Source organism: Salvelinus fontinalis, chromosome 4 (genome assembly GCF_029448725.1).
Source record: "Salvelinus fontinalis isolate EN_2023a chromosome 4, ASM2944872v1, whole genome shotgun sequence".
Classification (NCBI taxonomy): domain Eukaryota; kingdom Metazoa; phylum Chordata; class Actinopteri; order Salmoniformes; family Salmonidae; genus Salvelinus; species Salvelinus fontinalis.
The window spans coordinates 88,110,931-88,134,607 of NC_074668.1; the positions used below are offsets into that span (position 1 = coordinate 88,110,931).

At 48.5% G+C, this 23,677-nt stretch overlaps 2 protein-coding genes across 2 annotated transcripts in view; one reads left to right on the top strand and one right to left on the bottom strand.

The window, feature by feature from the left end:
- The window catches only part of fgf7 (fibroblast growth factor 7), a 33,416-nt gene extending 25,434 nt beyond the window's left edge, over nucleotides 1–7,982 (bottom strand). The window contains exons 1-2 of the mRNA XM_055921885.1: nucleotides 7,567–7,982; nucleotides 5,567–6,649 (exon numbers count right to left, since the gene is read on the bottom strand). Of these exons, the coding sequence (XP_055777860.1) occupies nucleotides 5,567–5,858 (292 nt within the window). The 5' untranslated portion in view covers nucleotides 5,859–6,649; nucleotides 7,567–7,982. The remainder of the gene's footprint in view (nucleotides 1–5,566; nucleotides 6,650–7,566) is intronic.
- Nucleotides 1–23,677, top strand: part of LOC129854623 (protein FAM227B-like) — a 70,737-nt gene that overhangs the window by 38,879 nt on the left and 8,181 nt on the right. The window lies entirely within an intron of this gene.

Consider the following 23,677-nt stretch of genomic DNA (forward strand, 5'->3'; position numbering starts at 1 on the left):
ATCACTCCTAGTCCTAACCAAAACGCAAAACACTGGCGGGCAATTTCTCTCACCTCGGATCTAAATCCAGTAGTAACCACCAACTTTAATGACAGTTATCTTACAATTCAAATACATATCTAATATTCCTGCACCGCAGTAACATTGTCGCCGAGGAATGCTTGTTCGCTAGCTACAGGGTTTGAGTCACCTCAGCTGTTTTTTTATGAAACAGTTCAGCTAGCAATGCTAGGTAGCTAGCTAACGTTAGCTGAACTACATCTAGACTCGGAAGTTTATACATGGCCACATAGACACGGGATTCAGGGGCCAGCTGGTGAGATATGATTCTACTATGGGCAACAACAACTGGATGCTAGTTTGTTTTCAACAAAATATGTCAAACTCATAGCTGTATAGTTTATCCAGTGACCATCGCATTTAGAAGGATAGCTACTGACTGAAATGTAGCTAGCTCACTGGCCAGGCAGTAGCCACTACTCGCCAGCTAATTGTCGATTTCCTATTCTTTGGAACATTTGGGTTGACTTGCTCATATCAAGCAACAGACAGTTTGTATACATTTTTAAAATAATAATTTGTGGACTTGCTTTATGAATAATTGGTATGTAGCTGGAAGTCGGTGCTCACTGATCATCCCAGCGAGCACGCCTTTTCAGTGCATCTGTGTGAAGTCACACACCCAAAAAGGCTCAACCAAGCGCCCGACGTAACTCATGAATATTAATGACTTTGCCTCCAGCTATCCTACGAAAGGAAATTTTGATTTTGGTACAGCACGTCCCCTCAGCTGATTATCAGCTGTTGTGAAAGCCATGAGTCTGGAAAGACCATTCTCTTCTTCAATAGCGTGCAGAGTATTCTACTAGATGAAAAGCGGAAATGAGTAAGACATCCTGGCATTTAAAGCATATTCTTATTATTTTACGAAATGTCACGTATTATAAAACATACCCAAAATGCCTACTATTTCGAACGCAAATATGGGTATTCAGGCACCGACTTTTATCTCGTCTGATGTAATATATGCACCAATTTGTAAGTCGCTCTGGATAAGAGCGTCTGCTAAATGACTTAAATGTAAATGTAAATGTATATACTATACTATAGGCCTGTTAGCTCATACAGTACAGTATGTTACCTGTGTTTGTTTTGGTTGTCAGGTTGGACTAACACAGTGGACAGGACATTGAGCAGAATACCCTGAGAAACAGATCCTATGCCTGTTCCTGTAACAACCTCTTAACACTGTCCACCCTGAGAAACAGATCCTATGCCTGTTCCTGTAACAGCCTCTTAACACTGTCCACCCTGAGAAACAGATCCTATGCCTGTTCCTGTAACAGCCTCTTAACACTGTCCACCCTGAGAAACAGATCCTATGCCTGTTCCTGTAACAGTATCTCATTGTTGGGGTACTCTCTTGTTTTAGCATAAAGGGTTAGAAAGACTGACTAGAAAACAAGAGAAACTGGATGATTTAGTCTGCTCTAGTCAGCACAAATAGCACATAAATGTATGTATCTAAATGACTTCCTGTCAGCCATTGGAGTACATCAAGTTCCATCACAAGTCTCAGACACTAGTTTGAAAGACTGTCAGAGTTCACTTCATAATCCATCGCTGAACTTGTTCACTGTATGAGTAAAGTCTTAGATTGTCGTCTGTGCTCAGAGATGCTCTTAACGAAAAATTTAGTTCAGGTCGGTGAGAACAAACTGTTGTGACCAACAGTTACTCTTTCCCCACTTTGTCATGTTTGTGTCCGCCTGTCTGTCTGCCTGTCTGCCTGCCTACCTGTCTGTCTGTCTGCCTGTCTGCCTGTCTGTCTGTCTGTCTGTCTGTCTGTCTGTCTGTGCAGCGGTTGTGTTCAAGGCTGGTTAGTCCCCCAAGCCCTACTCACTTCACCTCGGCCCTGCCCTGCCCACCTCACTTCACCTCGGCCCAGCCCAGCCCTCCCCACCTCACCCCAGCCCAGCCTAGCCCAGGCCAGAGAGGAACAGAGCAATATGAATCAAAGATTTATTAGCTGTATTCATGCCCATGCTGGGCTCTTCAAAGGCCTGTCTGCCTGTGTGTGTGTGCGTGTGTGTGTGTGTGTACGTGCGTGTGTGCGTGCCTGCATGTCTCCCTGCTTGCTATTGTCAGACACATCTGGGTGGATCCATTTCTCTGCTTTTCAAGGCCAGTTTTTGTTTCGCAAGACCCATCTTCCCCCTCCTCACCAGAGACAGAGGCTACCCTGGTCACGCCAACATTCCACAGCCAGATAGACAGGCTACCCTGGTCACGCCAACATTCCACAGCCAGATAGACAGGCTACCCTGGTCACGCCAACATTTCACAGCCAGATAGACAGGCTACCCTGGTCACACCAACATTCCACAGCCAGATAGACAGGTAGACATTCTACCCTGGTCACACCAACATTCCACAGCCAGGTAGACAGGCTACCCTGGTAACGTCAACATTCCACAGCCAGATAGACATTCTACCCTGGTCACGCCAACATTCCACAGCCAGGTATACAGGCTACCCTGGTCACGCCAACATTCCACAGCCAGGTAGACAAGCTACCCTGGTCACACCAACATTCCACAGCCAGGTAGACAGGATACCCTGGTCACACCAACATTCCACAGCCAGATAGACAGGCTATCCTGGTCACGCCAACATTCCACAGCCAGGTATACAGGCTACCCTGGTCACGCCAACATTCCACAGCCAGATAGACAGGCATATGGACAGGTGAGCAGGCAGACAGACAGATAGATAGACAGGTGGGCGTGTGAGCAGACAGACAGGTAGACAGGCTACCCTGGTCACGCCAGCATTCCACTGACACACAGACAGATAGACAGACAGGCAGGGAGGGAGGCAGGCAGACGGGCAGGTGAGCAGACAGGCAAACAGACAGGCGGGCGGGCGGAGAGTGAAGAGACAGACAGACATTATTGAAACCTATAGAGTGATTGTTTTGATGTCACACTCACACACACTAACTCCGTATCTCTGTGGATAGACTAGGTCAGCTTGGGCCACTTCACTGAGGTGTTTAATATGTGTGTGTGTGTGGGTGCGTGCGTGCTACATGCCAGTTCATTTGTCCTGAGCGTCTGCATCCCCAGCCCCAACTCCCAGCCCCTTGGTTTACTTCATTAGTGGCTGTGTTTACATGGTGTTATGGTTTGCTTGGCCAGAGCCCACACCTGCTTCACTTTACCTCTGTCACTTTGGCTGCCCTAACAGAGACACATGACCCATTACCAGTGTGATTACACTGCAGAGGGAACATTGGACAATAACATCAGGCTGCTCCAGGGAGTCCCAGAGGGGAGAGAGCTAGCTGCTATATGACCGTGTTCCAACATCCTTATTACTCACTCAACAGACTGGGAAATAACTCACATAGACACAGAGGAATCTGCCAGCTGAGCTCTCTGTCTCTCCGCTTCTTGGTTTTTCTCCCTCTGTTTGTTTTTTGGTTTCTCTCTCTCTGTTTTTCTGCTCTCTCTGTTTTTCTGCTCTCTGTTTCTTTCTTCACTTTCTTTCCCCCTCTCTATTGCTCTCTCTCTCTCTCTCTGTCTCTCTCTCTCTCTCCATCTCTGACTAGACATGAGTGACTAAGATCTCAGCAACGTGGACATTGCTCAACCATATTGTTATTAGCAGTAACACATCAGCCGTAAAAATGTTTAGACATCTCTGAGAGTCTAAAGCAGCCCATAAATATACAGTGAGTAGAATGTTTAAGTCACCCTCTCTACATCTACTGTTGCTGAGAGTCTACTCAGAGCCACCTGTTAGTAAGAGATGAATCGTACAACACAGACTGGAATTCAATCAAACCTGCCCCACCAGTTTACGCGGTATCTATCTTTGTTTACAAACTACGACCTGCGCAATATGAGTTTGATTGAATTCCATTGAAGTGATGAGTCCTAAGACAACACATACTGTAGATGTTAAGATGTGGATAATAAAACCAGCCTTACTGTAGCAATTAATGGGGTATAAAACATATAATATAACATTTGGATCTGTAACATTACTGTAACATTTTGCGGGTCTTATAGATATAGATATACACTAGATAGATAATTCTTACTGTAACAGTTGGCGAGTTAAGGGTTAATTAGGGCTAAGTGCATTGCTCAAGGGTACATCAACAGATTTTCACCTTGTCGGTTCAGGGATTCGAACTAGGGACCTGTCGGTTACTGGCTCAATGCTCTAACCCAGCGGTGTCAAACTAATTTTGTTCCAGGAGCCCCTATTTGGTCGAGGTCCAGGGGCCACACCAAAAATTGGCTATATTTTCGCTCCGTTAAAAATAGTTTTCTATCCATCGTTTTGGGAATTTTCAATGCTCCCGGACTGTCTAGCTTTCATTTCTGGGATTATTAGCGAGCTCGACAGAGTCAAGAAACTGTATGATTGTAGGTCCATTATCATTTATACTCAGTTTTGATTTGGTTTTAGTCATTTTAAAGTATATTGAGTTCGTTCCCCCTCGAGTGCCCGGACACACCTGCTCTAACCTGCTAGGCTACCTGCTGCCCTATACAGTGTATAGATCAGTCTCACTGTAACAGTTGGTGGGGTCTTATAGATAGATATACAGTATATAGATCAGTCTTACTGTAACAGTTGGTGGGGTCTTATATATATATACACAGTATATAGATCAGTCATACTGTCACAGTTGGTGGGGTCTTATAGATATATATACAGTATATAGATCAGTCTCACTGTAACAGTTGGTGGCGTTTTATAGATATATATACAGTATATAGATCAGTCTCACTCAGCGGCGGCTACGATTTAACAGTGGCAGCCACTATTTAGCAGCGGCGGCAATGATTTAGCAGCGGCGGACACGATTTAGCAGCGGAGGCCACGATTTAGCAGTGTCGGGCACGATTTAGCAGTGTCGGGCACGATTTAGCAGTGTCGGGCACGATTTAACAGCGGTGGCCCCGATTTAGCAGCGGCGGCCCTGATTTAGCAGTGACGGGCACGATTTAGCAGCGGCGGCCACGATTTAGCAGCGGCGGCAACGATTTAGCGGCGGCGGCAACGATTTAGCAGAGGTGGCAACGATTTAGCAGTGACGGGCACGATTTAGCAGCGGCGGCCACGATTTAGCAGCGGCGGCAACGATTTAGCGGCGGCGGCAACGATTTAGCGGCGGCGGCAACGATTTAGCAGAGGCGGCAACGATTTAGCGGCGGCGGCCACGATTTACCAACGGCGGCAACGATTTAGCAGCAGAGGCCACGGTTTAGCAGCGGCGGCGCAGATTTACCCATGGCGGCCCTGATTTAGCAGCGGCGGGCACACGGCGGCCCCGATTTAGCAGCGGCGGGCACGATTTAACAGCGGAAGCCACGATTTAGCAGCGGCGGGCACGATTTAACAGCGGAAGCCACGATTTAGCAGCGGCGGGCACGATTTAACAGCGGAAGCCACGATTTAGCAGCGTCGGGCATGATTTAGCAGCGGAGGCCACGATTTAACAGCAGCGGGCACGATTTAATGTATATAGGGGAAACACTGGTCTTACTGTAACAGTTGGTGGGGTCTTGTGTCCCGTTGATGTTGCCGTAGTCGTCGACGGTAAGGAACCACTGCGTCCGGCTGAACAGCTGTCGTATGCGTACATCTCCCCCTTCCATGTAGTCGTAGTTCCGTGCGTGGTGCTCGTGCTTGCTCGTGCAGTTCATGATGGCGGCCAGCTGCTCGGGTGTGCAGTTGCTGCAGGCCACACACACGCTGCCCAGCAGGAAGATGAGGTGAAGGTACAGTCCCGACAGCAAGTTAGGCAGGTTGCATGGCAGTGGCATCCATCTGGGCATTATAATGCACTGCTGTGGGGCGCCACGGACAACATGCTGAAATACTGCTGTCTGCTCCGGCAGACAGAACAGAACAGAGTGCCAGACGGAGCCCTCCTAGCGCTGTTCACTAGGAGCCTGGACGGGCTGGTCCCCCTAACCTGTGACCTGTAACCCCTGGCTGGGGCGCTGAGGCCAGCTGGTGGGAGGTGGATTGGGTGGAGGGTAGGAGGGTTGCAGAGTGACCAGGCACTAGTGTGATGTCTCTCTCTGTTTGGAGCTGTTGTCTGTCTCTCTGTTGTAAGGACACAAGGCTGTAGGTTGATGTCCGTCAGTCTGTCTCACTGTCTCTCTGTATGAATGAGGCCAGTCTTTATGTTGATGTCCGTCTGTCTGTCTCAGTGTCTCTCTGTATGAATGAGGCCAGTCTTTATGTTGATGTCCGTCAGTCTGTCTCACTGTCTCTCTGTATGAATGAGGCCAGTCTTTATGTTGATGTCCGTCTGTCTGTCTCAGTGTCTCTCTGTATGAATGAGGCCAGTCTTTATGTTGATGTCCGTCAGTCTGTCTCAGTGTCTCTCTGTATGAATGAGGCCAGTCTTTATGTTGATGTCCGTCTGTCTGTCTCAGTGTCTCTCTGTATGAATGAGGCCAGTCTTTATGTTGATGTCCGTCTGTCTGTCTCAGTGTAATCCTCACTGTGTGTGTCGGCTGTGTGATCCCGGCAGAGGAGACCGTCGTCCAACAGCAGACATTGTCTTGTCTGTTTCCGGATGTTTCCAGATGTTTCAGGGGTTCTGTGGAGGCCAGAGCTGTGGAAGAGAAGGATGTTTGTGTGTGTGTTAGATGTCTGCAATTTCTCCAGCCTGTAATTTAGACAGCAGTCCAGTGGATGTGGATCTACAGTATACTACTACTCACTCCCACTTGGATAGTCTGATTCCCAGACAGTGTTGAGTGTTAAAGTGAGGAGTTGAGCTGCAGTGCTGAATGTAACACTGGACATCTGCTTTAGGTTTGTAACCTTGCTCTAGTAGCCGGTCCCTCTTAATCCCAGTGTGTAGTGGTTTACCAAACTGTCCCCAGACCAGTCTTCTGCCTACTGTACTGTACCTTACTGATCTGTGCTTTCAAAACCTATTCAATTAGCAACAACACTGATTGTCATATGTCCGATTTCATAGATTGTGTTGTCAATGGCTCTATCGGTCTCTGCGATCTTGTTGTTGTCATTTGTCTCAGACAGAGTTGTCTGGAAATGGAAATGGAAGCTGTGCATGCTCAAGATGTGATTCTCAAAAGATGGCAGCTCAAGATGCGAGTTCAAGTTCCTGAATAAAGTCAAAAAAGTGAAGTGAAATGAAGTCTCCTTTAGTGTGTGTGGATAGATGGAAATATCCTAGAGCTGCTATCTCTATATTTCTATATATATCTCTAAACCTCTATCTGTAATATCTGTATCTGTCTGCAACACGTCTATAGACTTTCAGTCAGTCTCAACAGATAAACAGAAGCCTCACCAAACCCTGAGCTCCTATACACACATTCACTCATCAATTCACTGAATCACAAATAATCCAACAACTCTTAATTCATTTCCTAATACATTTCCTAAAAGTTTTCTTACTGTAGAGCAGTTCTTAACTGAATTGACTGGTTCAATAAAATGTAAATAAATATAGAGAGAACGAATAGAGAAGAGTTGAATATAGTTGGAATAAAAACTTACATTAGTATGGAGCGTTCAGAGATGAAACAGTTAGTGGTATTCCTCTTCCTTAGAAGCTTTAGAATTCCTGTGATCCCACTGCTCCTGATCACTGACAACCTGTGTGTGTGTAGGTGTGTGTGTGTGAGAGAGAGAGAGAAAGACTGTATGTATGTGTGTGCATGTCCCTGGGACTTCTCAGTTAGACAGTGCTTTAGCAGCCAGGCTCTCCTCTCTGTAGTGTGAGCTGTCCTCCCTGTCCGTCTGTCTGTCTGTTGTGGGCTAGCAGGGAAGGCTAGCTCAGTCAGATAAATGTCTCTCTGACCTCACGCAACAGCAATTAGCTCCCAGCCACTCAGCTGTCACTGGTGGAGCGAGAGGGAGACAGAGAGGGAGAGAGCGAGAGTACCCCCGTTCATCACCAACCCTCGCCCCAAAACTCCCCCCTTCTGTTCCACCCTGTTTCTCTCTCTGTTTTACTCTCCTCTCTCTCTCTCTCTCTCTCTCTCTCTCTCTCTCTCTCTCTCTCTCTCTCTCTCTCTCTATCTATCTCTCTCCGTCTCTCTCTCTCCGTCTCTCTCCTCTCTCTCTCTCTCTCTCTTTCCGTCTCTCTCTCCTCTCGCTCTCCGTCTCTCTCTCTCTCTCTCTCTCTCTGTCTCTCTCTCTCTCTCTCTGTCTCTCTCTCCTCTCTCTCTCTCTCCGTCTCTCTCATGCTTTATCTCTATTTTTCTCAATTTCTTTCTCTCTCTCTTTCTCTGTTTTACTCTCTTTCTGCCTCTTTCTCTGTATCTCTCTCTGTATCTCTCTCTGTATCTCGCTTTCTCTCTGTTTTTGTCTGTTAGTCGGCCAGTCATCCTGAGAGGGAGCTATAAACATGAAGGATTAGCTGATTTTCTCCTGGTCTGCTCCTGGAAAGTCATTCTTACATTAGCATGCTCTTTCAACGACCAGCGCAGCATCTCTCTCCCCCTTTCCCACCAAATGCCCCCTCACTTAAACGCTTTAGCATGGTTTCAAATATCAACTCCTGTGTCACTTTAAAGTGAGTTAGAAAACAGTACCTTGAATTAAAGAGCGGGATGAGATTATCACACAAAATGATAAACATCCAAAGACCAACCTTTCCCCTGTTATTGTACACGTCGCAATCATTCACTGGGTGTCTTTAGTAGCTTTGAGCCATCGTTAGAGAATAAGGGATTCATCCACCGCCAGACCTAAAGATCAAAGCCCTAGATAAATTCACACGCTGGCAGCCTTCTATTGGGGCAGATAGAACCAGAAGGCATTACCTCTCTCAGGTACTCATCTCCCTCCGGGGTAAAGCACTCTTTCACTTTCCATGTTTGTTATTAAAGCCCAGAATTTATCGCCTCACAAACCTGGCCTCTCCTAGGACTGGACACTTCAGAGAGTTTATATGGTCCCTCATGACGAGGGCTCTCGTGGCGAGAGGGAGAATACTGAGGAGTTTCTGCCTCCCTCTCATCTGCTGAACTCAACTGGGTCATAAACACCTCATTGATTAGGTGTCAGTCAGGACCCAGCGTGTGGTTGTGGTGTGTGTGTGTGTGTGTGTGTGTGTGTGTGTGTGTGTGTGTGTGTGTGTGTGTGTGTGTGTGTGTGTGTGTGTGTGTGTGTGTGTGTGTGTGTGTGTGTGTGTGTGTGTGTGCATGGTTGTGATATTTCAATGTTTTCTGCTCTAGTAATCTTTTATGGCCAAGGTTTTTAATATTTATGTGGCATTGAAACCATGTTGTTATTTTTTGCAATAAAAAGTGATCCACATGTTCACAAAGCGCATCACAAGATGCCTTGACAGCTTTAAAGCCAATAATGATGTAGGCTACTGTAAACACACAGCACCATATATCACCATTGTGTATCCATATATCACCATTGTGTATACAACCAGACACCTGCTCCTTCCTCGGTGCGCGCTGCTTGCTAGGGCATTGTGAACTGTGGTGGCGTTGTGGTCTAAGTAACGCACTCCAGCTCCGAGCATCACGAGTTTGAGCCCAGTGCTTGGCAATAGTAAAAAAAAAAAAGTGTGAGTGCAGAGGAAGGAGTAGATGTCTAAGCAGCACGCTCCGAGCTCCAAGGAAGGAGCAGATGTCTAAGCAGCCCGCTCCGAGCTCCAAGGAAGGAGCAGATGTCTAAGCAGCGGGCTCCGAGCTCCAAGGAAGGAGCAGATGTCTAAGCAGCCCGCTCCGAGCTCCAAGGAAGGAGCAGATGTCTAAGCAGCACGCTCCGAGCTCCAAGGAAGGAGCAGATGTCTAAGCAGCCCGCTCCGAGCTCCAAGGAAGGAGCAGGTGTCTAAGCAGCGGGCTCCGAGCACCGAGGAAGGAGCAGATGTCTAAGCAGCGGGCTCCGAGCTCCAAGGAAGGAGCAGGTGTCTAAGCAGCCCGCTCCGAGCTCCAAGGAAGGAGCAGGTGTCTAAGCAGCGGGCTCCGAGCTCCAAGGAAGGAGCAGGTGTCTAAGCAGCGGGCTCCGAGCACCGAGGAAGGAGCAGGTGTCTAAGCAGCGGGCTCCGAGCAGCGAGGAAGGAGCAGGTGTCTAAGCAGCGGGCACCGAGGAAGGAGCAGGTGTCTAAGCAGTACAGTGGAGTTAATCCACTAGGCTTACAGTGCATTCAGAAACTATTTTGACCCCTTGACTTTTCCACATGTTGTTATGTTACAGCCTTATTATAAAATGGACTAAATAAAATCCCTCATCAATCTACACACAATACCCCATAATGAAAATGTATATATCACATTTACATAAGTATTCAGACCCTTTACTCAATACTTTGTTGAAGCATATTTGGCAGCGATTACAGCTTCGAGTCTTCTTGGGTATGACGCTACAAGCTTGGCACACCTGTATTTGAGGAGTTTCTCCCATTCTTCTCTGCAGATACTCTCAAGCTCTGTCAGGTTGGATGGGGAGTGTTGCTGCACAGCTATTTTCAGGTCTCTCCAGAGATGTTTGATTGGGTTCAAGTCCGGGCTCTGGCTGGGCCACTCAAGGACATTCAGAGACTTGTCCCGAAGATACTCCTGCGTTGTCTTGGCTGTGTGCTTAGGGTTGTATGTGAACCTTTGCCCCAGTCTGAGGTCCTGAGCACTCTAGAGCAGGTTTTCATCAAGGATCTCTTTGTACTTTTCACTGTTCATCTTTCCCTCGATCCTGACAAGTCTCTCAGTCCCTGCCGCTGAAAAACATCCCCACAGCATGATGCTGCCACCACCATGCTTCGCCGTAGGGATGGTGCCAGGATTCCGCCAGACGTGACGCTTGGCATTCAGGCCAAAGAGTTCAATCTTGGTTTCATCAGACCAGAGAATCTTGTTTTTCATGGTCTGAGAGTCCTTTAGGTGCCTTTTGGCAAACTCCAAGCAGACTGTCATGTGCCTGAGGAGTGGCTTCTGTCTGGCCACTCTACCATACAGGCCTGATTGGTGGAGTGCTGCAGAGATGGTTGTCATTCTGGAAGGTTCTCCCATCTCCACAGAGGAAGTCTGGAGCTCTGTCAGAGTGACCATCTCCCTGACAGAGGCCCTTCTCCCCCGATTGATCAGTTTTGCCAGGCGGCCAGCTGTAGGAAGAGTCTTGGTGTTTCCAAACTTCTTCCATTTTAGAATGATGGAGGCCACTGTGTTGTTGGGGGGGAACTTCTGGGATCTGTACCTCGACACATTTCTGTCTCGGAGCTCTACGGAAAATTCCTTCGACCTCATGGCGTGGTTTTTGCTCTGACATGCATTGTCAACTGTGGGACCTTATATAGACAGGTGTGTCCCTTTCCAAATCATGTCCAATCAATTAATTGAATTTACCACAGGTGGACTCAAAGTTTTTTTTTTTATAAATATGCAAACATTTATAAAACCTGTTTTTCGCTTTGTCATTATTGGATATTGTTTGTAGGTTGATGAGGAAAAACAATGATTTAATCCACTTTAGAATAAGGCTGTAACGTAACTAAATGTGGAAAAAGGGAAGAGGTCTGAATACTTTCTGAATGCACTGTATATATATATATATAGATGAAAAACACACTGTATATATATATAGATGAAAAACACACTGTATGTATATATAGATGAAAAACACACTGTATATACACTGCTCAAAAAAATCATCAGCCAGGAAGCATAGGAACTGAGAAGTGGTATGTGGTCACCACCTGCAGAACCACTCCTTTATTGGGGGTGTCTTGCTAATTGCCTATAATTTCCACCTGTTGTCTATTCCATTTGCACAACAGCATGTGAAATTTATTGTCAATCAGTGTTGCTTCCTAAGTGGACAGTTTGATTTCACAGAAGTGTGATTGACTTGGAGTTACATTGTGTTGTTTAAGTGTTCCCTTTATTTTTTTGAGCAGTGTATATATATAGATGAAAAACACACTGTATATATATATATATATATATAGATGAAAAACACACTATATATATATAGATGAAAAACACACTGTATGTATATATAGATGAAAAACACACTGTATATATATATATATATATATATAGATGAAAAACACACTGTATATATACAGTGGGGCAAAAAAGTATTTAGTCAGCCACCAATTGTTCAAGTTCTCCCACTTAAAAAGATGAGAGAGGCCTGTAATTTTCATCATATGTACACTTCAACTATGACAGACAAAATGAGAAAAAGAAATCCAGAAAATCACATTGTAGGATTTTTAATGAATTTATTTGCAAATTATGGTGGAAAATAAGTATTTGGTCACCTACAAACAAGCAAGATTTCTGGCTCTCACAGACCTGTAACTTCTTTAAGAGGCTCCTCTGTCCTCCACTCGTTACCTGTATTAATGGCACCTGTTTGAACTTGTTATCAGTATAAAAGACACCTGTCCACAACCTCAAACAGTCACACTCCAAACACCACTATGGCCAAGACCAAAGAGCTGTCAAAGGACACCAGAAACAAAATTGTAGACCTGCACCAGGCTGGGAAGACTGAATCTGCAATAGGTAAGCAGCTTGGTTTGAAGAAATCAACTGTGGGAGCAATTATTAGGAAATGGAAGACATACAAGCTCACTGATAATCTCCCTCGATCTGGGGCTCCATGCAAGATCTCACAATGTGGGGTCAAAATGATCACAAGAACGGTGAGCAAAAATCCCAGAACCACACGGGGGGACCTAGTGAATGACCTGCAGAGAGCTGGGACCAAAGTAACAAAGCCTACCATCAGTAACAAACTACGCCGCCAGGGACTCAAATCCTGCAGTGCCAGACGTGTCCCCCTGCTTAAGCCAGTACATGTCCAGGCCCATCTGAAGTTTGCTAGAGCATTTGGATGATCCAGAAGAAGATTGGGAGAATGTCATATGGTCAGATGAAACCAAAATAGAACTTTTTGGTAAAAACCCAACTCGTCGTGTTTGGAGGACAAAGAATGCTGAGTTGCATCCAAAGAACACCATACCTACTGTGAAGCATGGGGGTGGAAACATCATGCTTTGGGGCTGTTTTTCTGCAAAGGGACCAGGACGACTGATCCGTGTAAAGGAAAGAATGAATGAGGCCATGTATCGTGAGATTTTGAGTGAAAACCTCCTTCCATCAGCAAGGGCATTGAAAATGAAACGTGGCTGGGTCTTTCAGCATGACAATGATCCCAAACACACCGCCCGGGCAACGAAGGAGTGGCTTCGTAAGAAGCATTTCAAGGTCCTGGAGTGGCCTAGCCAGTCTCCAGATCTCAACCCCATAGAAAATCTTTGGAGGGAGTTGAAAGTCTGTGTTGCCCAGCAACAGCCCCAAAACATCACTGCTCTAGAGGAGATCTGCATGGAGGAATGGGCCAAAATACCAGCAACAGTGTGTGAAAACCTTGTGAAGACGTACAGAAAACGTTTGACCTCTGTCATTGCCAACAAAGGGTATATAACAAGGTAGAGATAAACTTTTGTTATTGACCAAATACTTATTTTCCACCATAATTTGCAAATAAATTCATTAAAAATCCTACAATGTGATTTTCTGGATTTTTTCCCCTCATTTTGTCTGTCATAGTTGAAGTGTACCTATGATGAAAATTACAGGCCTCTCTCATCTTTTTAAGTGGGAGAACTTGCACAATTGGTGGCTGACTAAATACTTTTTTGCCCCACTGTATATAGATGAAAAACACACTGTACATCTATTAGACTATTTCAGTGGTTTTACTAGAGACCCAGTTCGCAGGTTAAGGTCATGTTTTTACCCAGACCAGAGACCACACTGGAGGTTAAGGACAGGGTCTTTACCCAGAGGTTATACCAGAGACCATACTGGAGGTTAAGGACAGGGTCTTTACCTAGAGGTTAAACCAGAGACCATACTGGAGGTTAAGGACAGGGTCTTTACCTAGAGGTTATACCAGAGACCATACTGGAGGTTAAGGACAGGGTCTTTACCTAGAGGTTAAACCAGAGACCATTCTGGAGGTTAAGGACAGGGTCTTTACCCAGAGGTTATACCGGAGACCATACTGGAGGTTAAGGACAGGGTCTTTACCTAGAGGTTAAACCAGAGACCATACTGGAGGTTAAGGACAGGGTCTTTACCTAGAGGTTATACCAGAGACCATTCTGGAGGTTAAGGACAGGGTCTTTACCTAGAGGTTAAACCAGAGACCATTCTGGAGGTTAAGGACAGGGTCTTTACCTAGAGGTTAAACCAGAGACCATTCTGGAGGTTAAGGACAGGGTCTTTACCTAGAGGTTAAACCAGAGACCATTCTGGAGGTTAAGGACAGGGTCTTTACCTAGAGGTTAAACCAGAGACCATTCTGGAGGTTAAGGACAGGGTCTTTACCTAGAGGTTAAACCAGAGACCATTCTGGAGGTTAAGGACAGGGTCTTTACCTAGAGGTTAAACCAGAGACCATTCTGGAGGTTAAGGACAGGGTCTTTACCTAGAGGTTGAACCAGAGACCATTCTGGAGGTTAAGGACAGGGTCTTTACCCTCACAGTCATGACATAGCCCATTTTCTCCGCAGGTGGTCTAAGTGTGTACATGTAGTGTGTGTACAGGTAGTGTGTGTACAGGTAATGTGAGTACAAGGAAGTGTGGGTACAGGTAGTGTGGGTACAGGTAGTGTGGGTACAGGTAGTGTGGGTACAATGAAGTGTGGGTACAGGTAGTGTGGGTACAGGTAGTGTGGGTACAGGTAGTGTGGGTACAGGTAGTGTGGGTACAAGGTAGTGTGGGTACAAGGTAGTGTGTGTACAGGTAGTGTGGGTACAATGTAGTGTGGGTACAGGTAGTGTGGGTACAGGTAGTGTGGGTACAGGTAGTGTGGGTACAGGTAGTGTGTGTACAGGTAGTGTGGGTACAGGTAGTGTGGTTACAGGTAGTGTGGGTACAGGTAGTGTGGGTACAGGTAGTGTGGGTACAGGTAGTGTGGGTACAGGAAGTGTGGGTACAGGTAGTGTGGGTACAGGTAGTGTGGGTACAGGTAGTGTGGGTACAATGAAGTGTGGGTACAGGTAGTGTGGGTACAGGTAGTGTGGGTACAGGAAGTGTGGGTACAGGTAGTGTGGGTACAGGTAGTGTGGGTACAATGAAGTGTGGGTACAGGTAGTGTGGGTACAGGTAGTGTGGGTACAGGTAGTGTGGGTACAGGTAGTGTGTGTACAGGTAGTGTGGGTACAGGTAGTGTGGGTACAGGTAGTGTGGGTACAGGTAGTGTGTGTACAGGTAGTGTGGGTACAGGTAGTGTGGGTACAGGTAGTGTGGGTACAATGAAGTGTGGGTACAGGTAGTGTGGGTACAGGTAGTGTGGGTACAGGTAGTGTGGGTACAGGTAGTGTGTGTACAGGTAGTGTGGGTACAGGTAGTGTGGGTACAGGTAGTGTGGTTACAGGTAGTGTGGGTACAGGTAGTGTGGGTACAGGTAGTGTGGGTACAGGTAGTGTGTGTACAGGTAGTGTGGGTACAGGTAGTGTGGGTACAGGTAGTGTGTGTACAGGTAGTGTGGGTACAGGTAGTGTGGTTACAGGTAGTGTGTGTACAGGTAGTGTGGGTACAGGTAGTGTGGGTACAGGTAGTGTGGGTACAGGTAGTGTGAGTACAAGGAAGTGTGGGTACAGGTAGTGTGGGTACAAGGAAGTGTGGGTACAGGTAGTGTGGGTACAAGGAAGTGTGGGTACAAGGAAGTGTGGGTACAGGTAGTGTGGGTACAGGTAGTGTGGGTACAGGTAGTGTGTGTACAGGTAGTGTGTGTACAGGTACTGTGGGTACAGGTAGTGTGTGTACAGGTACTGTGGGTACAGGTAGTGTGGGTACAGGGAGTGTGGGTACAGGTAGTGTGGGTACAGGGAGTGTGGGTACAGTAGTGTGGGTACAGGTAGTGTGGGTACAGGTAGTGTGGGTACAGTAGTGTGGGTACAGGGAGTGTGGGTACAGGTAGTGTGTGTACAGTAGTGTGGGTACAGGTAGTGTGTGTACAGGTAATGTGGGTACAGGTAGTGTGGGTACAGGTAGTGTGGGTACAGGTAATGTGGGTACAGTGAGTGTGGGTACTGGTAGTGTGGGTACAGGTAGCTCAGTTCTGTTTGGTCTCTGCTCTGCTCAGCTCCGTCTTTGCTCAGCTCTGTTTGGTCTCTGCTCTGCTCAGCTCTGTTTGGTCTCTGCTCTGTTTGGTCTCTGTTTTGCTCAGCTCTGTTTGGTCTCTGCTTTGCTCAGCTCTGTTTGGTCTCTGCTTTTCTCAGCTCTGTTTGGTCTCTGCTTTGCTCAGCTCTGTTTGGTCTCTGCTTTGCTTAGCTCTGTTTGGTCTCTGCTTTGCTCAGCTCTGTTTGGTCTCTGCTTTGCTCAGCTCTTTTTGGTCTCTGCTCTGTTTGGTCTCTGCTCTGCTCAGCTCTGTTTGGTCTCTGCTTTGCTCAGCTCTGTTTGGTCTCTGCTTTGCTCAGCTCTGTTTGGTCTCTGCTTTGCTCAGCTCTGTTTGGTCTCTGCTCTGCTCAGCTCTGTCCGGTCTCTGCTTTGCTCAGCTCTGTTTGGTCTCTGCTTTGCTCAGCTCTTTTCCGTCTCTGTTCAGCTGTGCTCGTCTCTGTTCAGTCTCTGCTCAGCTCTGTTCAGCTCAGCTGGCCTTTACAGCAGAACAGCACAGGAAGTAGACTGGCCGCAGGCACGACAGACCTGCGTGAGTACACCTCTTTAACTTCTCTACCTCTCTCTCTTTCTTTATCTTACTTATTTTCTCTCCCACCCTCCTTATCCTCCTCTCTCTCTCGCTCTCTCCGTCTCTCTCTCCGTCTCTCTCTCTCTCTCTTTCAGTTTTATAGTAGATAGGTTATTGAGTAGCGTATAGTAACTACCAGAGGTATGTGCTGCGTCCAACCGAGAGGTCAGTCTTTAAAACCTCACTTTTCCTGCTAATTGATTCAGCTCATTGTTAAATCTGCAACGGCCAATAGAGCCTGAGAGGGCTGAGGTGCTTGGGATGGGACACGTTTGCAGAAACAAGCTAACACGCTAACAGAGCTCTGGAGGGCCAAACCTCCACTCTTAAAGTCAACTCCAGATACAGCCTGTTGTTAGGGATAGCCTTCTTACTCAGAGCTGAAGACTACTGTACGTGGTTCAGAAGAGCACTTACGTTCCAAATGGCACCCTATTCTGTATGTATTTCACTACTTTTGACCAGGGCTCATAGGCCCCATAGGGCTCTGGTCAAAAGTAGTGCACTTTATAGAGAATTGGGTACAATTTGGGAGAAACAACCATAGTGAGTTAGACCAGAAGTATATCCTTAGCACAATTTCCTGAAGACATGAAGGTACATTTACAGGACAGGTTATGTATTTTATTCTCAGATTCCTAAGCACAGAACACTTTGTGTACTTTGTGAAACTATCTAGACCTGCAGTATCAGTGTGAGTGTTGTTACGAGCGTCCAGTCTCTCTAGCTGTATCTTTCCTTATAATGTAGGAGCAGGGTTTATGGACTGTGGCTGATGGGGTGTCTGCAGGGGAGAGTTATGGTTTGGGGACAAATTACTGGTGACAGCTTCCAGGTAACACTTGACTTTTACTGGTTACTGTCTAATCATAGACCAAGGTCCAGCAGCTTGTGCTCCAAATGGCACCCTATTCCCTATATAGTGCACTGCTTTTGACCAGAGCCCTATATTGGCCCTGGTGAAGAGTAGTGCACTATAGAGAATAGGGTGCTATTTGGGGCGTAGCCATACACATCAAACACAGACTGGACCTCAGTCCACCCAACAGGTTGGTTAAACAGCAGGTTAGTTACAGTGGAGGCAGGTGAGGGCGGCTCCTACTATTCACTGTAATAGAACGAATGGAGCGGCAGCAAACATATGGAACCACATATTGATGTGCTTGGTACCGTTCCATTCGTTCCGGTCCAGCCACCACTATGAACCCGTCCTCCGATTTAAAGTGCCGCCAGCCACCAGTGGTTAGTTGTAATGCCTCTATAGTCTCTTGTGTGAGATTGGGTTCTGGGTGCAGAATGCCTCATTGGCAGGATCAGAATAGGATTTCCCTGTTGGTTCTGTCCATTGGTGTTTCCAGCGAACCACTTCTCCTGCTGACACAGTGCTACATCCACTAGTTAGAGTAGTTCCCACTATTAGGCTACGCTGACATCTTCCTCCACACACGCACACACACACACGCACACACACGCACACACACACACACACGCACGCACGCACGCACGCACGCACGCACACACACACACACACACACACACACACACACACACACACACACACACACACACACACACAGCCAGCGCACCACTCTTTAAAAGCATTCCTGGGTGGAGGCGTATCTGTGTGTGTGTGTGTGTTCCTGCTTCGTCCTGTCTTGTAGTGAAATGAGCAGGTTACTCTGTGTGTGTGTGTGTTCCTGCTTCGTCCTGTCTTGTAGTGAAATGAGCAGGTTACTCTGTGTGTGTGTGTGTTCCTGCTTCGTCCTGTCTTGTAGTGAAATGAGCAGGTTACTCTGTGTGTGTGTGTGTTCCTGCTTCGTCCTGTCTTGTAGTGAAATGAGCAGGGTTACTCTGTGTGTGTGTGTGTGTGTGTTCCTGCTTCGTCCTGTCTTGTAGTGAAATGAGCAGGTTACTCTGTGTGTGTGTGTGTGTGTGTGTGTTCCTGCTTCGTCCTGTCTTGTAGTGAAATGAGCAGGTTACTCTGTGTGTGTGTGTGTTCCTGCTTCGTCCTGTCTTGTAGTGAAATGAGCAGGGTTACTCTGTGTGTGTGTGTGTGTGTGTGTGTACCTTCTTCGTCCTGTCTTGTAGTGAAATGAGCAGGTTACTCTGTGTGTGTGTGTGTGTGTGTGTGTTCCTGCTTCGTCCTGTCTTGTAGTGAAATGAACAGGTTACTCTGTGTGTGTGTGTGTGTGTGTTCCTGCTTCGTCCTGTCTTGTAGTGAAATGAGCAGGTTACTCTGTGTGTGTGTGTGTTCCTGCTTCGTCCTGTCTTGTAGTGAAATGAGCAGGGTTACTCTGTGTGTGTGTGTGTTCCTGCTTCGTCCTGTCTTGTAGTGAAATGAGCAGGGTTACTCTGTGTGTGTGTGTGTTCCTGCTTCGTCCTGTCTTGTAGTGAAATGAGCAGGTTACTCTGTGTGTGTGTGTGTTCCTGCTTCGTCCTGTCTTGTAGTGAAATAAGCAGGTTACTCTGTGTGTGTGTGTGTTCCTGCTTCGTCCTGTCTTGTAGTGAAATGAGCAGGTTACTCTGTGTGTGTGTGTGTTCCTGCTTCGTCCTGTCTTGTAGTGAAATGAGCAGGTTACTCTGTGTGTGTGTGTGTGTTCCTGCTTCGTCCTGTCTTGTAGTGAAATGAGCAGGTTACTCTGTGTGTGGATGGATGATATTTAAGGTCAGTTATTCCCAGGTTTAGACTGCTTGGGTTTAGCTCTTGCTTTCTAAATTCCACCGTAAACGGGGAGCTCTAGGGATGGAGCCGACAACATTAGCCCTGCACTATAAATAACACACACACACACAGCATGTGTAACTACCAGACAAGCAGACCTGTCTCCAACAACACTGGATCAGCTATCAGAGATCACCATCTTACAGTGAAGAATACAAAGAAGATGTGTTGTTGCAGAATCAAAATGGCTTTTACTCATATCCTGTTACTGAAGGAAGATGATGATAATGATTGAAGATGTAACATGACTCACCATGAAACAACAGTATCCTGTGAAGAGGAATAGAACAGTCTGATCTGGAACAGCAGTCAAGGAGAGGACACAGAAAACACACTCAGACTGTCCCGCTGTAAACCAGTTCTTTAAAGCGTCTCTTCCTGGGTCCTAACGCATACTGTCACAGCAGCAGTAAAAGGTGACAGAGAGTCACAGCCTAGGTTGTCACTTACAGCTCAGGTCAGGGTGGAGGTGTCAGCTCAGGTCAGGGTGGAGGTGTCAGGGTGGAGGTGTCAGCTCAGGTCAGGGTGGAGGTGTCAGGTCAGGGTGGAGGTGTCAGCTCAGGTCAGGGTGGAGGTGTCAGCTCAGGTCAGGGTGGAGGTGTCAGCTCATGTCAGGTTGGAGGTGTCAGCTCAGGTCAGGGTGGAGGTATCAGCTCAGGTCAGGGTGGAGGTGTCAGCTCAGGTCAGGGTGGAGGGGTCAGCTCAGGTCAGGGTGGAGGGGTCAGCTCAGGTCAGGGTGGAGGGGTCAGCTCAGGTCAGGGTGGAGGTGGCAGCTCAGGTCAGGGTGGAGGTATCAGCTCAGGTCAGGGTGGAGGGGTCAGCTCAGGTCAGGGTGGAGGTGTCAGCTCAGGTCAGGGTGGAGGGGTCAGCTCAGGTCAGGGTGGAGGGGTCAGCTCAGGTCAGGGTGGAGGGGTCAGCTCAGGTCAGGGTGGAGGTGTCAGCTCAGGTCAGGGTGGAGGGGTCAGCTCAGGTCAGGGTGGAGGGGTCAGCTCAGGTCAGGGTGGAGGTGGCAGCTCAGGTCAGGGTGGAGGGGTCAGAGGAACCCTACAGATAGTCTCAGATAGCTCCAGCTCAGACAGTCTCAGGGTAAGGCTTAGTGAGGTGTTAACAGAGATCATACAGATAGATAAGAAAAGGGTATGTGAGAAGGGGAGAGAGAGAGAGAGAGAGAGAGAGCGCTGCCTGGAGTTCCTATTGGTCACTTCTCAGACCTGTCCACTCCCCCTCTTTACAGTCACTCTGGATATCACTCCATGTTAGACCAGGCTATGTTACACCATGACTTCACTCCAGGTTAGACCAGGCTATGTTACACCATGACTTCACTCCAGGTTAGACCAGGCTATGTTACAGCATGACTTCACTCCAGGTTAGACCAGGCTATGTTACACCATGACTTCACTCCAGGTTAGACCAGGCTATGTTACACCATGACTTCACTCCAGGTTAGACCAGGCTATGTTACACCATGACTTCACTCCAGGTTAGACCAGACTATGTTACACCATGACTTCACTCCAGGTTAGACCAGGCTATGTTACACCATGACTTCACTCCAGGTTAGACCAGGCTATGTTACACCATGACTTTGATGTTGCTGATAATCTTTCCAGCGTCTGTCTGTCTCTGTCTGTCTGTCTGTCTGTCTGTCTGTCTGTCTGTCTGTCTGTTTACATGAACACTGAGCTAGTTGTTTCATTGACTCTCCCTGGCTAGAAGAGATGTGTGGTCCATGCTTTGCTTGATATATCAGTGGGTTTTAGTAACTTCATAATGAAACATTACGGGTTCACGGGTCATGTTCCTATCAGGTATCAAAGTAAGACCCAGATGTAGACTGTCGAAGTAACAATGTTTAATGTTCCAACAAGGGCAAGCAGAAGACAGGTCAAGGCAGGCAGAGGTTGGTAATCCAGAGGGAACAGAGGTACAGGTCAGCGGGCAGGCTCAGGGGCAGGCAGAGTGGTCAGGCGGGCAGGCTCAGGGGCAGGCAGAGTGGTCAGGCAGGCGGGCTCAGGGGCAGGCAGAGTGGTCAGGCAGGCGGGCTCAGGGGCAGGCAGAGTGGTCAGGCAGGCTCAGGGGCAGGCAGAGTGGTCAGGCGGGCAGGCTCAGGGGCAGGCAGAGTGGTCAGGCGGGCGGGCTCAGGGGCAGGCAGAGTGGTCAGGCAGGCGGGCTCAGGGCAGGCAGAGTGGTCAGGCAGGCGGGCTCAGGGGCAGGCAGAGTGGTCAGGCAGGCTCAGGGGCAGGCAGAGTGGTCAGGCAGGCTCAGGGGCAGGCAGAGTGGTCAGGCGGGCAGGCTCAGGGGCAGGCAGAGTGGTCAGGCAGGCTCAGGGGCAGGCAGAGTGGTCAGGCAGGCGGGCTCAGGGGCAGGCAAAGTGGTCAGGCAGGTGGGCTCAGGGGCAGGCAGAGTGGTCAGGCAGGCAGGCTCAGGGGCAGGCAGAGTGGTCAGGCAGGCGGGCTCAGGGGCAGGCAGAGTGGTCAGGCAGGCTCAGGGGCAGGCAGAGTGGTCAGGCAGGCGGGCTCAGGGGCAGGCAGAGTGGTCAGGCAGGCTCAGGGGCAGGCAGAGTGGTCAGGCAGGCAGGCTCAGGGTCAGGCAGAGTGGTCAGGCAGGTGGGCTCAGGGGCAGGCAGAGTGGTCAGGCAGGCTCAGGGGCAGGCAGAGTGTTCAGGCAGGCTCAGGGGCAGGCAGAGTGTTCAGGCAGGCGGGCTCAGGGGCAGGCAGGCTCAGGGGCAGGCAGAGTGGTCAGGCAGGCGGGCTCAGGGGCAGGCAGAGTGGTCAGGCAGGCTCAGGGCAGGCAGAGTGGTCAGGCAGGCGGGCTCAGGGGCAGGCAGGCTCAGGGTCAGGCAGAGTGGTCAGGCAGGCAGGCTCAGGGTCAGGCAGAGTGGTCAGGCAGGTGGGCTCAGGGGCAGGCAGAGTGGTCAGGCAGGCTCAGGGGCAGGCAGAGTGGTCAGGCAGGCTCAGGGGCAGGCAGAGTGTTCAGGCAGGCGGGCTCAGGGGCAGGCAGGCTCAGGGGCAGGCAGAGTGGTCAGGCAGGCTCAGGGGCAGGCAGAGTGGTCAGGCAGGCAGGCTCAGGGGCAGGCAGAGTGGTCAGGCAGGCGGGCTCAGGGGCAGGCAGAGTGGTCAGGCAGGCGGGCTCAGGGGCAGGCAGAGTGGTCAGGCAGGCAGGCTCAGGGGCAGGCAGAGTGGTCAGGCAGGCAGGCTCAGGGGCAGGCAGAGTGGTCAGGCAGGCGGGCTCAGGGGCAGGCAGAGTGGTCAGGCAGGCGGGCTCAGGGGCAGGCAGAGTGGTCAGGCAGGCAGGCTCAGGGGCAGGCAGAGTGGTCAGGCAGGCAGGCTCAGAGACAGGACAGGCAAGGCAAGGGTCAAAACCGGGAGGACGAGCAAAAAGAGAACAGAAGCAGGAGTACGGGAAAACACGCTGGTTGACTTGAAAAACATCCAAAACGAACTGGCACAGAGAGACAGGAAACACAGGAATATATAAAGCAGGGAAAATAAGTGATGCCTGGAGGGGGTGGAGACAATCACAAGACAGGTGAAACAGATCAGGGCGTGACAATTCCTCCACTGGAAGAGAAGCCATCATAAGGCAAACACACCACAAAGACGGTCTGAAAAGTATACTGTTGTCACAAAATATAGACAGTCCACTTTCTGAAAATACAGAACACAGCATTAACTGTTCATGTCTATATCTCTTCTCTCTCTTGACTAAACGTGGGAACTCACTGTACTGTAAGTCACTTTAGATACAGACTCTACTAAGTGGCGTATAACCTATTATATACTATGTGTCTTGTTAGGGAGTTGTGTAGTGTTGTAATGGGTCTAGTTAGTGGCTGGTGCAGAATGTGAACAGGTGTTATGTCTCAAATTAAACACTACTCCCTATATAGTGCACTACTTTTGACCAGAGCCCATAAGGCTCTGGTCAAAAGGATTGCACCACATGTGGAATAGTATTTAGGACACAGCCTGTGTCTGGGGAAAACTCTGATCCACCTTAATACAGCAACAGCTGCTGGGGATCAGATCTGCTATATGGAAGAGCACTGCCTTGCCTTGCTTTGACAAACACACTATAGAGGGAGAGAGACATCGAGGGATCAAACAGAAAGAGAGAGACGGGCAGAAAGAGAGACAGAGGATGAGAGGGAGAGAGAGAGCTGGCAGGCAGGCAGTGTTTTTAGGGGTTTAGGGGTACAAATCTCTCCTTCATCT